Genomic DNA, 13821 nt, shown 5'->3' on the forward strand with positions numbered 1-13821 from the left:
GCTGTATAAGGTCCTAAAGGTGTCTGTTAATTGTGTTTTAATTTTGGTTCATATTAAATGTCTAAATGAGTTTAAACAGGTGTTGCTGGGTAGAGTTGATCAAACATAGACATTAGCAGTCTTAATTTTGTAGTTTAATATCTAGTAGTTTAACTGAGCCACTTCAGGGGAGCTGAGGCTGAGCTGCTTGCTGTCAGACACCAGGGGCCCTCCAACAACCTGAGGCTCCGTGCTGCTGCCTGCCTGTCCTGTATGATCATCCAGACAGCTTCACTTTTCCTCACCGAGTCTGAAGTATAAGTTTATGAGGAGTTCACGGTCCCTGGTGTAAATCGGTGCAGTTTGAGAAAACTCTCTCTTCAAAAGCAGCGCCGTGCATCTAATAACTGCGTGACATGAACGATACTTCTTTTCGGATAGTGATCACGTGATTTTTTTCGCGTGGTGGTGAACAGAGCCATCGAAACATCTCACCACAATACTTGTGTTTCAAAAGTGGACAGTGTGCGCAGAAGCCTGCACGCAGCGCAGCATTTCTACTCATGTGAGAAGTTTTGGTTAGCCTGCTAGCTGCAGCCAGGTGTCCGCGCCTCGGAGAAGTGTCCTGCAGACGAACTTACTCGGAGAGATGAACACAAAAAATAACTAAATCACCAGGAGGGAGAGGGGATACTTTACCCAGGACACGGCGGCTTGACGGCACTTTTTGGACGGGACTGCCGTGCCTCGGTGGGTCGCTGGGTCAGACCCGGGCTGCTACGATGTGTGTCCGGTGCTCCGTGAAGCTTTGTCGGGGAAGTGAATGTTTCATCGGATGATGGACAGGAACTACCCGAGCTCCAGCTTTGCGGACGCGCTGGCTCCACCAGCACAGACCGTAGCTTCGTGGGCCTATGACCGCGGCTCAGCTAGTATCAAGCCAAGGTAAGAGATGAAGGAGAGGGCGGGTCACCTTACCAAGGAAATTTCGGTGATGGAGGGCCTAGTTTAACTCTTTGAGAGAAGTGTAGCGGACCTTGTGGCTGTCGAGAACTCCATAGGAAATGGAGAAATGTCGGAATTTGATCCGCGTTGACATGTCAGTGGTTTCGTAGCTGTTTGTCTCCCACCTTGCTAGTTTTCGCTAGCACACCGTCTTTACTGCATGGACATGGACAGAATTAGTGCAAAGTACAAATAACTAAATTATTTACCATCTGTAGAGTAGGCTAACCATCGTGCATATTGAACTAGCATTTCTATCGGCTTGTTTTGTTGACCAGCTGGTGTCAGTCAAAGCCGAAACACGATAGGTAACTAGCAATCAATGCTAGTGACTGTATGGCAGGAGTGGGACTACAAATTAGTGTTTTCTAAGGCGACGTGTCAAAATCTGTATAAATGTAGCCCTTTGTCACATTTGAACTTATAGCTGCTGTGTTGTAGAGATCTGAGTGAACCACATTTGATTTGTAATAGAATCGTCGTTATTGACAATGTGCTATAAATAAGTCAGATTGTTCTCACAGTCAGCACAAAAACATCATTTCTCAGAGAGAAAGCGCCAAGATTAACCACGTATCGATCACTCAATCTGTGTGACACAACTCTGATCACTTTTATCAGCCTGATGTAATGATTTTAGATTTTACTGCTGATTATTGAAACAGAAAAGGATAAAAGTGTTTTTTTTTGTTTCAATCTAGGATTTAGGATTGGTTGTAGGTCAGTTAGCACAGAGGAGTTGCAATAAGATTAAGATTAAGAATTATTTTATTTATCCCCATAGGGAAAATTAAGAGATTAAGAAATAAAGGATTGCTAGTGTCTGTGTTTCTGTCCAGAGGTGTACAAAGTACCAAAGAACCATACTTGAATAAAAGTACAGATACTCTTAGCAGTAGTCTCTCGTCTGTAAAATGTATTCAAGTATTAAAACTAGAAGTACAAGTATGGAGTTTAATGAGTAACAGTGCTGCTCAGTCTCTTTACTCATGCAGTTAATAAAGAAAGCAGTCCAAACTTCTGTCCATGTAGTTCAGTGGTTCTCTCGTTGCAGCAAACTGAGGCAGCTTGATGACCCAGTCATAAACCAGCTCCACCAAACCTGCTTGTAGTCAGCTGCAGAGCCACACTGCTCTGGCAGTGTTCTGTAATTATAATGGAAGTACAGTGTGTTGGCCAGAACACAACTTAATGCCACAATTCCCAACATGAATAAAGAGGACGCAGGGATGGATTCTCTGTCTCTTTACTTATGTAGATGGAGGGAGTGGTGTAGAACCACAGAATGGTCATTAGTGTAACTTAAACTAATTCCTTGAAGTAATATTAATCATAACTACAGTCAAATGGCCACCAGGCTCTATGTATTTATAAGTAATGCTCCCCTTTGCAGAGCTCTAAGCTCTAATATTTATAAAACAACAAAAAACATATCAGTAGCAAACTGTTTCCAGTCTATACTGGTAATGTATAACACAACCTCACATTCACCATAACATACAGCGCATACAGTGGGGCAGTCTTTCTTATTACTAAATTATCCATCTGTCCTCTAGTATTTATCACTAAAGAATCAACATGAATGAATAATAAAGCATAAACAGCATCGCTAGCTTTGCTGTTTAACCAAACTAGCACACGTCACAGGCAGGCATGTGCTCATTGATGAACAGACTGTGCACAGCTTGAAAAGTCTGTGTCTGTGCAGAGTAATGATGCTGCTCATAGAAAATGTAAAGTAAAAGTATTCAACAATCAAAATTATGTAGTGATGTAGAAGTAGGAGGAAAAAAATAATACTCCAATACAGATCCGGCTTTGTAATACCTAAGTACAGTAGTAAAGTAGTCCTACTTAGTTACTTTACATCTCTGTTACTGTCAAAGGGCCAGAAAAGAAGAAAATGACTCCCTTTCATTTCTGTCTTCTCTGGTCACAGATGTTTACCTTCTGGCAGAAGGCAGCACTTTAGATCAGGCTGACTGCATCTGATTACCTCTGATTGTGTTTTTGTTTCCCATGAATTTTCTCTCTGTAATCTATATAGTCATCATCATAGATATTACAAATAAACACTTTACTATATGCATGTTATCTACATGGCTTAGACTAAACACATCTCAATAATGTAAATTATACATTATATTTAATTCTTCTGTTTACAATCCATATACACTGTGCTTGCCGAGCAATCATGTCTCCTAATTCTAGTCTGTTAAAAAAAGGGTTATATTCAGTTTTTAATATTATTCAACTTTATAATGTGTGTCCTGTGTCATAATATTGTTATTAACATCTGTAGTGGCCACCCCTTTGTTGTTTGGCAGACAAATAACAACATGAAAAAGTAGTTGGGAATTTTATCAAGTAACCTGCAAGTCACATCAGAATCAGAATCAGAAATACTTTATTGATCCCAGGGGGAAATTGCTTTCATTCCAGGTGCTCCATGTATACTCAAAAAAGACAGGTTAGAAATATAAATAAGGTAAAGTAGTAAGCGTAAAATAAAAATAAAAATAAAACCTAATAAATTCTAAACATTAATAAACATTCAAGTCAAATTGATCTGGGTTGATCTGATTTGGAATGTTTGAAAAACTGCACATCAGTACCACTGGAGCCACTGTATATTCTCATAATAAAAACAACTTATTGTTTGTTCATACAGTCCCAGTTATGGTGCAGGACACCTTGATGCAGAGCTCCTCCAGCGTCAAAGCTATGCTTCCACGCACCAGTTACCAACCTACACTACATCACACGTTGCTGCTGCACCAGGTGAGCTAAAGATGCACCCAGTCATGTGGTTTTATATACTGTAGCTTTCTGACTCTTTCGTCGTTTCTTGTTTTACTGTCAGGAACACTTGAGTCGAGTAGTCATACTCCTGAGACCTCAATCATGAGCTTCCTATCAGCAATGGAGTCGAGAAGCCTTCAGGCTGGTCCTGTTAGTGCCTCATTGCTTCCACCTTTTAGACCCCCATCATGGCCTGCTGGTGAGACAGTCAATGTTCAACTTGTTTTATTTAAAGCATAATTCAAAATATGCTAAATAAAGTCTGATGAACTAAAGTAAAGTGTATATTTTGAATACCCGTTTTGTTGATTGTGTGAAACCTTGCTCAGATACCATCCCGTCCTTATATTGTCTGTTCTGTTCCATGCAGGTACCAACTCTTCCACAACAGAGCTGTATTTGACTGGAGCCTTGCCCTCCACTTTCCCCTCTCCTGCTGCTCTGTCATCCTATCAGCACACAGGTACCTACCCTTCCAGGAGTTATGCTACCAACCCTTCCCTGCCGCTCCAGGAGCCTACCTTCAGCACTTCCACCAATGGCCTGTTTTCACACCATGATCCTCTGCTACATCTCAAATCAAGCCAGACTGTACTTCCCACCGCCCTGGCCTTCAATCATCTCTCTGCCTCTGGTCTGGGCTCAGCTCTGCCTGTGCAGTCCTCCACTTACCGCTCAGCTCAGGAGTCAGCCCCCCACCTCCTTCAGCCCCAGTTCAGCCTCCTATCTTCTGCTCTACCTGCCTCTCATGGTGCCCCACAACCTTATGGGGCTACGGTTTTCTCAGGCTCTATTGAAAGAGCTCTTCAGCGTGAATGTAGTGTGATCAAACACCACCAGAGGCCTTCCAGTAGTCACATGGCCACAGAGCAATTGCCTAATTCAGAGCAACCCTTACAGGGGTACTTTGGCTCAGGTAGTGAAGCAGATGTGTCTTACCCACAGGATCCATCCCGACAGACTCCTGTGTCTTGCAGCCCCTCTGCAGCAGCAGATTCTACTCAAGATGGTTCTGCACAACCCAAAACAGACTGTGTTACACAAGCTTATTCATCCACAACATTACCGAAGACTAAAGACTGCTCTTCCAAACCAGCTTCACACCCACCTGGTGATGAAGAGAGCCACTCTCAGAATCTGACAGCAGTCTCTTCTGAGTGTTATTCTTCCCCTGAACAGAAGCAAAATTCAGTGATTGCTAATCAGCAGGCAGTCCAGCTAACTGGTCTAATGTCCAACAGCTTATCTCAAGCCTATATCACACCTCACACACAGTCACAGACCTCCCAGTCCACTTCAGAAAAACTCTCTCCTCTTTACAAGACTATGCCTTCCCTCTCCAGTCAGTCTGACAATGTGGTATCTGTTAGTCAGACTCTTGTTTACTCAACCACTCCTGGCCTTAACCAGGAGCAGGAGATCCATTACGGAGCCCAGGTTCAAACTTTGTGTCAAGGAAATCTCTCTGAAAGCTACTCCACACCCCACTCTCAGGGTGCCCCTAATAATACATTTGCATCTCAGTCACAGGGGCAGGCTTCAGTCACTCTGTCCCAAAGCTACGCGGTAGGACAATCCCTTAACTCCTCCTATCCATCAACATGTGTTCAGAGTCTACCCACATCAAATTCTACAGTGGACTACAATCTCTTGCAGGCCTCAGTGGGAGGTAAAACACATGACACTTTGTCCCAACAGCAGACACAGCATCATAAATATGTTTTGTCTGCTTCATTGCCTACATACTCTTCATCTGCTCAAGCCTTACAAAATAACATCAGAACCTCAGTTCAGGACTTAAAGCCTATATATGGCAAACAGAAACTTGAAGAGCTTCCTCTCCAGGACCTAGAGGCTCTGCAGCAGGCAAACATGGAGGCCTCTGCAGCAGAAAACAATATGGCTTCTCACAATGTTATCTATGTTGTTTCAAAAATGGATGACCATCACAAAACACAAAGTGTCATTCGAAGCAATTCACGTTCTGATGACCAGCTCATGGGGCTAGGTCACACAAACACAGCACAGGTAAAAGATGAAAGGATGGGTCCTCTGAGCCAACAGCACATTCATTTAAGCAGTGCCAATGGTCATCAACCAGCCAATACAAAAACTACCAACTCCACTATTGTGTCTTCACATCTCCCTCTGTGCTCAGAGCAGCTAAAGCAGCACCCTCTTCAACTCAAATCTCCTGAGCCACTTCATCAAAACCAACAGAACCATAGTCAGTCGCAAAGTCAGACTTCAGCCCACACACAGTTCATTACCGTCCCCAGCACTCAGGTCCTTCTAGAGCCCAGCCAGATGATTCTGCTCCAGCAACCCCTTGTTCACCATAGTCAGAACTCCTCAAAATTGGTGTCTGTTCAAGGTATCCAATCAGGCCAAGGTGTGGGCCCTATGCATGTCCAGTATCTTCAGATGGATCGCAACCTGTTGGGTTCCAGTGTCGCTGAAACTCAGAGTCAGCAGGGCACAGTAGTGTCTGAATCAAGCTCAGAATGCCTTTCTTCCTCTAAAGACCACTACAGCCAGACTATAAATCAGCAAAGTAATGATACAAAAAACCACTTCACCCTTAACTCTATTTGCTTCCCAGATTCTATGCTACTTGCAGATGACAGAAACATTTTGTCAAATGTAGATGATATTCTGGCAGCCACGGTGGCGGCCTGTGGCGTCACACCACAGGACTTTGTGAAAGCTACATCCTCTGCTGAGGCTGAAATTGCAGCAATGGCGAGCCCTGTTGATTCCAAAGGTCACTTTCAGACAGTGGATATCAGACACATGTCACCCAGTTTCTCCTCAGCTCAGCAGCCAATCATCAGTAACACTAACTCTCATGCCATCTCAATGACGCTGAATGGAACTCAGATACCAACAGACTGTCAGGGAAGGGCTGTTTGCCATAACAGTGCTGAGCTTCACATTAATGGCAATGGAAGGAGTTCAGAGAATGACTACCACTTAGCTGGGCAGGTGTATGACCCATCAGGTCCTCACAGTGTCAAAGGGAATGAAAAGTGTGTCAAAACAGAGGATGGCCTCATGGAATGTCCAGGTGGTGAGGACTTTCCTAAAAAGAAGGCTCGCTCAAAGTCCTTGAACAAACCAGGGGTTGCTGAGGAGGATGGTGCACTGGCCAGACCAGGCAAGCGCACTGGGCAAACAAAACGGCAAAACTCCGGAAGTAGTGATGTCAGCTCGCCATCCATCTCGCACAGTATATTTGATGGCTGCCCACAGCAGGAAAGAATCAGACAGAAGATTCGCGAGGTGGAAGAGAAACAACCAGAGGTCAAAACTGGCTTCATTGGCTCATTCTTAGACTTCATTAAGTCTGGCCCAAAACAGCAGTACTCTCAAAGCCCTACTCGAACAGCAAGTCGCCCAAGAAAGCCCTGCACCTCATCCAAACCATGTGCTTTACCTCCTTTGCCTCCAAAAGTGCAGACTGTGCCCGTACCCTTGGTTCCTCAGGAGAATCCAGGAGTGAGCTCTCAGCAGAAACGGCTGGATGAAGATCTACAAAAGAACTTGGAGACGCTGCCATCGTTCAGCTCAGATGAAGAAGAGAACACAGGGAAGAACCAGGCTCTGAGGAACAGCATCAGCTCAGCACTTTCATCGCTGGATGAATCTTCAGATCGGAAATCAAAGACAGGTAGAAACACCCTGCATACACTTTAAAGTAGTGTAGGTTGATAAGAGATGTCTTTTACTGTGTTATGTTTGTCTTAATATAACTAGCCAACTGAATAATGACAACATAATAATTCAAATTACAAGCTAACTTATTATGCCTTCAACACCAGTATTTAGTACTTTTTTCAGTGGCATGGAGGCATGAATGTATTTCACTTGCAGACTAGTATTTAATAGAATACATATTGCCCTGGCCACTATCAAAACAACCGGACACCATAGCCATTATTAGTTCTGCAGAAGTAAAACGGGGTAAAGTGCTGACAAACAGCCACTTGTGTACAGATAATAAAGTGTTAAACAGGTTTTTGGTTAATAAATATTGTGAAAAAACTGGTCAAAAATCATTGTTATATTATTATAAACTTTATCAGAGATGGAATAATATGCTCTATTCTTGAACTTTTTTCCTTCATATGTTTTCAACCTTTCTCCAGATAACCAAATTCAAGTTTTGATGGTGAAGACCAACCAAATTTCCCCTGCATCACACACTGTCACAGAGACCTGTTTGCCACAGGCAGTCACTCCTACACTACCCCCAAACACCATTTCAGGACGGATACCATTTCTGGACAAAGACGACTGCAAAGAGACACCACCGGGCCAGTTGGCTCTGCAGTTGATAAGCGTGGCCATCGGGGGGCTGACTGACGAGGAGCTGTCGGACAGCGGAGGAGAGGGAATGTATCGGGAGAGAGACGAGTTCGTTGTCAGGAATGAGGATATTGAAAACTTGAAGGTAGAGGTTAATTTATTCTATTTATAAATGTGTGTATTTATTGTGGTGATGAAAAGAATTTATGTTGCATTTGTAATGTTTTTTTTTCCTGAAGTACAAAGTCCAACATTGGAAAAATGCACTCTTATCTCTTATCTAATGGAGCCTTTATTACATACTGATTCCTGTTCTGTGCTGTGCTGTGCCATGTGCATGTTTCTAGGTAACAATGAAAGCAGGCAGTGAGCCTCCAGCTATCTGGAAGGTGCAGAAAGCTCTTCTGCAGAAATTTGTGCCTGAGCTGAGAGATGGAAAGAGAGTCTTCTCAGCCACCAACAGTGTAAGTAAAGGAGACTTGCCAACACATATACTTACACATGTGGTTATTTATTGTTGTTGTAGCAAGCAACATTTTTTCTTTGTGTTTGTAGTATCTTGGATACTTTGGAGATGCAAAGACCATGTACCAGAGGGTGTATGTGAAATTTTTGGACACAGTTAACAAAAGGGAATACGTACGGGTTTGTAGCCGGAAGCCACGCTGCAAGCCTATGAACTCGCTAAGGTATGCCTTGATGCAATTGATGATTAATCTTTCATGAAAAAATGGCTTTGGTTGTGTAACTGCTCTGTTTGCTACTCAGGGGTGTTCCAGTGAAAACCTTGCTGGGCTTGACAGCAAACCATTCTTCAGGTTTCCAGAGCCAAAAGCCCCGACCCAAACAACTTAAACCAAGGGCCGAGCCCCCACCCAAAAAGAGGAGGAAATGGAAGGAGGAGTTTCAATGTACCGCATCAGGATCATCTGCAGAAGAAGGTGGCGAAGATGATGGTGAAGAACTTTGTTTTTTTTTTTTTGTTGATGAAATTCAATTTGGGAAAAAATAATTGTAGTCTAAACGTTTTTCTACTCTCTCTACCCTTCGATGCCATCTGGTTTTATCTCTGTCGCACACTCACAGAGTTGAACCCTCCACTGCCGTTTGCTGCACGATGTCTCAACACACGAACCATGAAGGAGACTTTTAAGAGCTTTGTGGAACTGCTCATCAGCATTGCCTTAGACGAAGATGTGATGACAGCACTTGAGAGGGCAAACGGTGAGGATCGACTTTGTGGATGTCAGGTTTTTGTTCTTAGCTGGGTAGATTTGACAGGTCTGGATCCATCATGTAGTTTGCGCCCGTCATGGCTCACTTGTTAATTTGTCTTGTGTCAGACGAGTTGCTGCTGCCACACATGAAAAGAGTGGATGGGATGATCACTGACAACAGGAAACGATTGCTCCACAAACTGCACATAGGGCAAGTCTTGAAGGTGAGTATTTGAAGCCACTTTGTAATGCACTCCTGCATGCTACTGTCATTCAGTATGTTTAAATGACAACAATCTAACTACGGTTGACTGTTGTAGTTTTGAATTAATCTCCTGCTTTTTGTAGGAAGTAATCATATGATAATATATAGAATTTAGTAGCACAACAGCTGTGTTTTTGTGGCCTAAAATGTAAAATAATTTGGACAGCAAGTGTAAATGTAGCACAGGTTCCACATTAATGTGAATGGATCCTAAGTAAGCCTTCTGTTATTTAGACGGCTCTAGACAGCTTCCCAGAGATCTCAGTGGTGACTGAACTTAAGAAGGATGGGGAAACCCCAGCCTTCAAGGTACGTCTCAGTGGGAAGGCCTACAACAAAAAGACCATGAAACCCTACAAGATGCCAAACAAAGTGCCTCAGGTAAGAATTAATCATCCTCTTATATCTGTCCAGCAGAGGGCACAATGCCATAATTTGTGCAGCTGCATTTCTTTATATTGTTGGGCACTGTAGCCACTGTTCCCTCATCTTCTCTTTGTTATTGGTGTTTCTTATTAGACAAATAATTTAAATAATTAAAATATCGTTGGATAGAATTTTAATTTTTGTTTGTCCCCAGGAGTATACAGTGGACCAGCAGAAAACTCAGTGGTTCTCTCTGTACCACTCTTTGCAGCATTACAAGTACCACACGTACCTCATGTGTAGGGACGAGGTAAGACATTGCTGAATTTACTGAGCTGTATTTTGCATTTTCAGATGCTCATCACTCATCTTGTTTTTTGTCATCTCCAGATTGCGTCACTGCAGGTGCAGGCAGGGGACCTGGGGCAGGAAGAGACTGTGCAGAAGTGTCTTCAGAATGGAGCTTGGGTAGAGGGGCTCTTTGATCGCTTTGGAGATCTAATCAATCAAGTGCAGCAGGCCTGCCGATGATTAAGCCTTGCTGGGTTAAAAAAAAAACAGCAGTTCAGTGCTTATAAAACAAGAGGACGCCACCGCCTAAACATAGCAGCAAAGAAGGATGAAATGAGTGTGTCCTTCCAGCTGCAGATATTTGAATCAGGGATACAGTTGAGCTGCCTGAAAGACGTTCGGGGGGCCTGTGGAATACAAGTGGACAGCAGTAAATTTAATACTCTTTATCTCTGCATCCCAGCAGACAGCAGTAACTCTATCAGCAGAGGACAAAGACCTAAGTATTTTGGAGCCTTTTGGAAGACTTCCACATTGTGCTTTTCCCAGACTTTATAGGTTTTTGTAGTTACAGCCCACTTTTTATGGGCCTTTTCATAGATTTATATTGTTTTTTTTTTAATTGTTTTTTTTTATTGAATCAGATCATAACCAGTGAGTGTGCACCAGATAGAAAGTAATCAGCATAGGAAGTAGAGCACAGCAAGTAAAGATGCAGGAGTCTGATCGCCTATGGTTATAACAAGCCTTCATCGATTTATTATTAGGCTCACACACAGAGTTGATTTATTGTAAAAAGAATTATATACATTATATATAACTGTAGTTATATACTGTCGTAAAAACATCCATTTTATAATGGAGTGCCAACTTAAAAGTATATGTAAAATGTACATTGTGTATAAAAGAACAAGAAGGTGGGAACTACAGCAATTCTCCTGATGAATTTACCATCTGTATACTGTAGCTATGTACTGTGGTTCAGACTCCCCTTTGCTTATTGAGATGTATTTGGATGGAATCATTGCAGTTCCAGTACTGCTTTTTGTTAATCAGAGGATATTACCTTGAATTGTCAGGGGGTAAAATGAGATGAGAAAATGTGTCTTTATATTGCTTCACAGACATAGCCAACATTTTATGACAAAGATATATTTTTCACAGAAGTAAATATTGTTTTTTTCTTCTTTATTACAGTTTCTACAACACATTTACATTGACTTTTTCACAGTTTTCCCAAAATTGACTTTTTATAAGTCAATTACCCATTTTGTGCTGTCCAAAATAATCTTGTTCTTCAAAGACGCAGTTTTCAAATAAAATGCCGCATGTATTGACGTGTTTTGTCACTGATGGGTTACTCGGTGACAATTACTGTTTAACGACAGTTGCATCCCATTTTTGTTTCGCAGAGTGAATATTTTTTCTGTGAAATTTACACCTACTTGTGTCAAAGTTCTAAGAAGATAAAACTTAGAGTTGAGCTCTTTTAAACATGGCAACAACATTGCCGTAAATGGTAGTGAGCCATGTGTTCTTAGAAACGGATGGCTAAGCAGAAAACACTCGGAACAGATTCTGAGTACAATTTTTATTATTTATAGGTATTTTTAACAGGAACCCAAACAGTTATAACTTTAACCAATTACAGCTCTGGTCTCATAAAGAATGGCAGAGATCTGACATGTCAACTCAGCCCAGAGGGTTCTGTTAATGTTAAACTCAGCTGCTTGTCAGGACTGTTTTGTTAACGTTTCCTTCAGGAGGGCACTGCAAGGAGAGAAACTTGCCATGATACCCGCTCACCATGCTCTCATGACCCATCTATTCACTGCAAATGGGTGGCTGACTTTGCACCGTCCTAAAGGGTCTTGAGGCTCTTGAATAAAATATGAATGTCCAGCCAGACCAGCCACAATGTGCACACAAAAAAAAATTACTGGCAATCCCCAAAACACAAAAGTGTCTCTGTAGTGCAGTGACAGCACTGTGAGGAAAACCACTGTCCTCTGTCCTTTGGAGTTGGAGAGGATCGGGGGCGGACGACAGCCAGTCAGGCAGGCGTTTGGGATTCCAGTACGGGCACAACTGGTAGAGAGAGATACTGAGCGTCTGCTCTCCAGATGAAAAGCATATGAATTTTAATGCACTGCATTGTTCCATATGTGGGAGACAGACTGAGAGGACCCTCGAGGCTGTATGAGAATGTGAGAAGGGCACAGAGTGGAGTCGGGATGTGTGTTGCATAAGGCTGCAAATCACTAACTTTTGTAAAGGGGACCTTAGTAAAACCACATGTCCTGACTGATGGTGATGATGTTGCTTCAAATGCAAGCAGGCTGTAGCAGATAAACTGAGGAAGCAAGAGGGCTGTACTTGTTCTGGCAGCTGCACACACAGCAAGACTTTTTAACTGGCACATGCATGTCTGCACCTATTACACGTTTTGAAGTCTATTCTTTTGTTCAGTGCTCAGAGAGTTACATTTTTTTAAAATGATACGTTCTGTCGAAAATTCCTCAAGATCTTTGTCATTGTGTTAGCTGTCACTGCTTGGGTAACATTGCATGACTGATAAGTGTGAAGAGGAAGGAATGGGAAATAATGCAGGGTTTTCCTAACAATGCTGAGTGACAGAGGGTAAATATTGCTCTGACCTTGTGGAACAGAAATTCTGATTGTTTTATCTCTCACTCTGTGTTGGTGTAAAACAAGTTTCACTTCTCAGCACCAAAGTCAGCTTTGTGGTACGTTTACAAAATACCAGGACATTAGCAGTGCATTCATTTTAAGAGCTGTAAAACCTGTTTCACCCTCAGCCAGTGGCTTCTCATTCTGACTCAGGGTTATAATTGCTTACTTGTGTGGATGTGACCTGATATAATGCTTTTTGTCCATTCCTTTGATTTCATACACCATTCATAAGGGAATAGTTCATTAATCTGAGCAGTTTATTCACCATTATTGTGACATCCTAACCCTTCACCAAAGACATTTGCTCTGCTTTGTGTCTATTAAAATGAGATGTTTGAAATAAATAACAAAGTAGAGCCCATGGTACAGATAACAATAGTCAAAACTGATTTGGCAGATATAGACTTTAGTTTCCCTGTAAAACAAAAAGCTAAATGTTGTGTGTGAACTTTGTGCACTATAGTCTTTTAGTCACAAACTCAAGATGTCTTGTTCAATGCGTGGACATCTGCTCAGCCAGAATACATACAGGTCCTGTTGTGAACAGCACTCTCCTCACACTTTCTGTTGTAAAACAGCATTTTTCAATGTAAGATATGAGGAATACAGTGATCCAACCGGTTAGCCCCAGTTACACACCTCACCTCTTTCCCCATACTTGTGTCTCATGATGATAATAGCTGTCTACCTTTCAGTCTCCCTTCCAGTGACCAACATTGGGTTTACAGTGTCAGCTTACTGCTTTTCCACTGACAGATTACACCTTGAGACAGAAGGCACCTGGTTAAAGCGACACTTCATGAAATCTGCCCCTCTAACTGGAGCTCGTGTGTTGTTTTTATTCTGGGCATGCGTTTGTGTTTATGAGACATTAGGGTTCAGTACGTTCTGTAA

The 13821-nt window shown here is 42.3% G+C and overlaps 1 protein-coding gene across 1 annotated transcript; it reads left to right on the plus strand.

The window, feature by feature from the left end:
• Window positions 1–765: 765 nt before the first annotated feature.
• Window positions 766–11570, plus strand: qser1 (glutamine and serine rich 1). The gene is made up of 13 exons (XM_028401247.1): window positions 766–924; window positions 3656–3765; window positions 3848–3985; window positions 4157–7456; window positions 7935–8239; window positions 8442–8558; window positions 8650–8783; window positions 8863–9050; window positions 9181–9318; window positions 9438–9535; window positions 9811–9957; window positions 10157–10252; window positions 10333–11570. The coding sequence occupies exons 1-13, from the start codon at window positions 803–805 to the stop codon at window positions 10471–10473; spliced, it is 5034 nt and encodes a 1677-aa protein (XP_028257048.1). The 5' UTR covers window positions 766–802; the 3' UTR covers window positions 10474–11570.
• The last annotated feature ends 2251 nt before the right edge of the window (window positions 11571–13821 follow it).

The sequence above is a fragment of the Parambassis ranga genome, chromosome 3, assembly GCF_900634625.1.
Source record: "Parambassis ranga chromosome 3, fParRan2.1, whole genome shotgun sequence".
Classification (NCBI taxonomy): domain Eukaryota; kingdom Metazoa; phylum Chordata; class Actinopteri; family Ambassidae; genus Parambassis; species Parambassis ranga.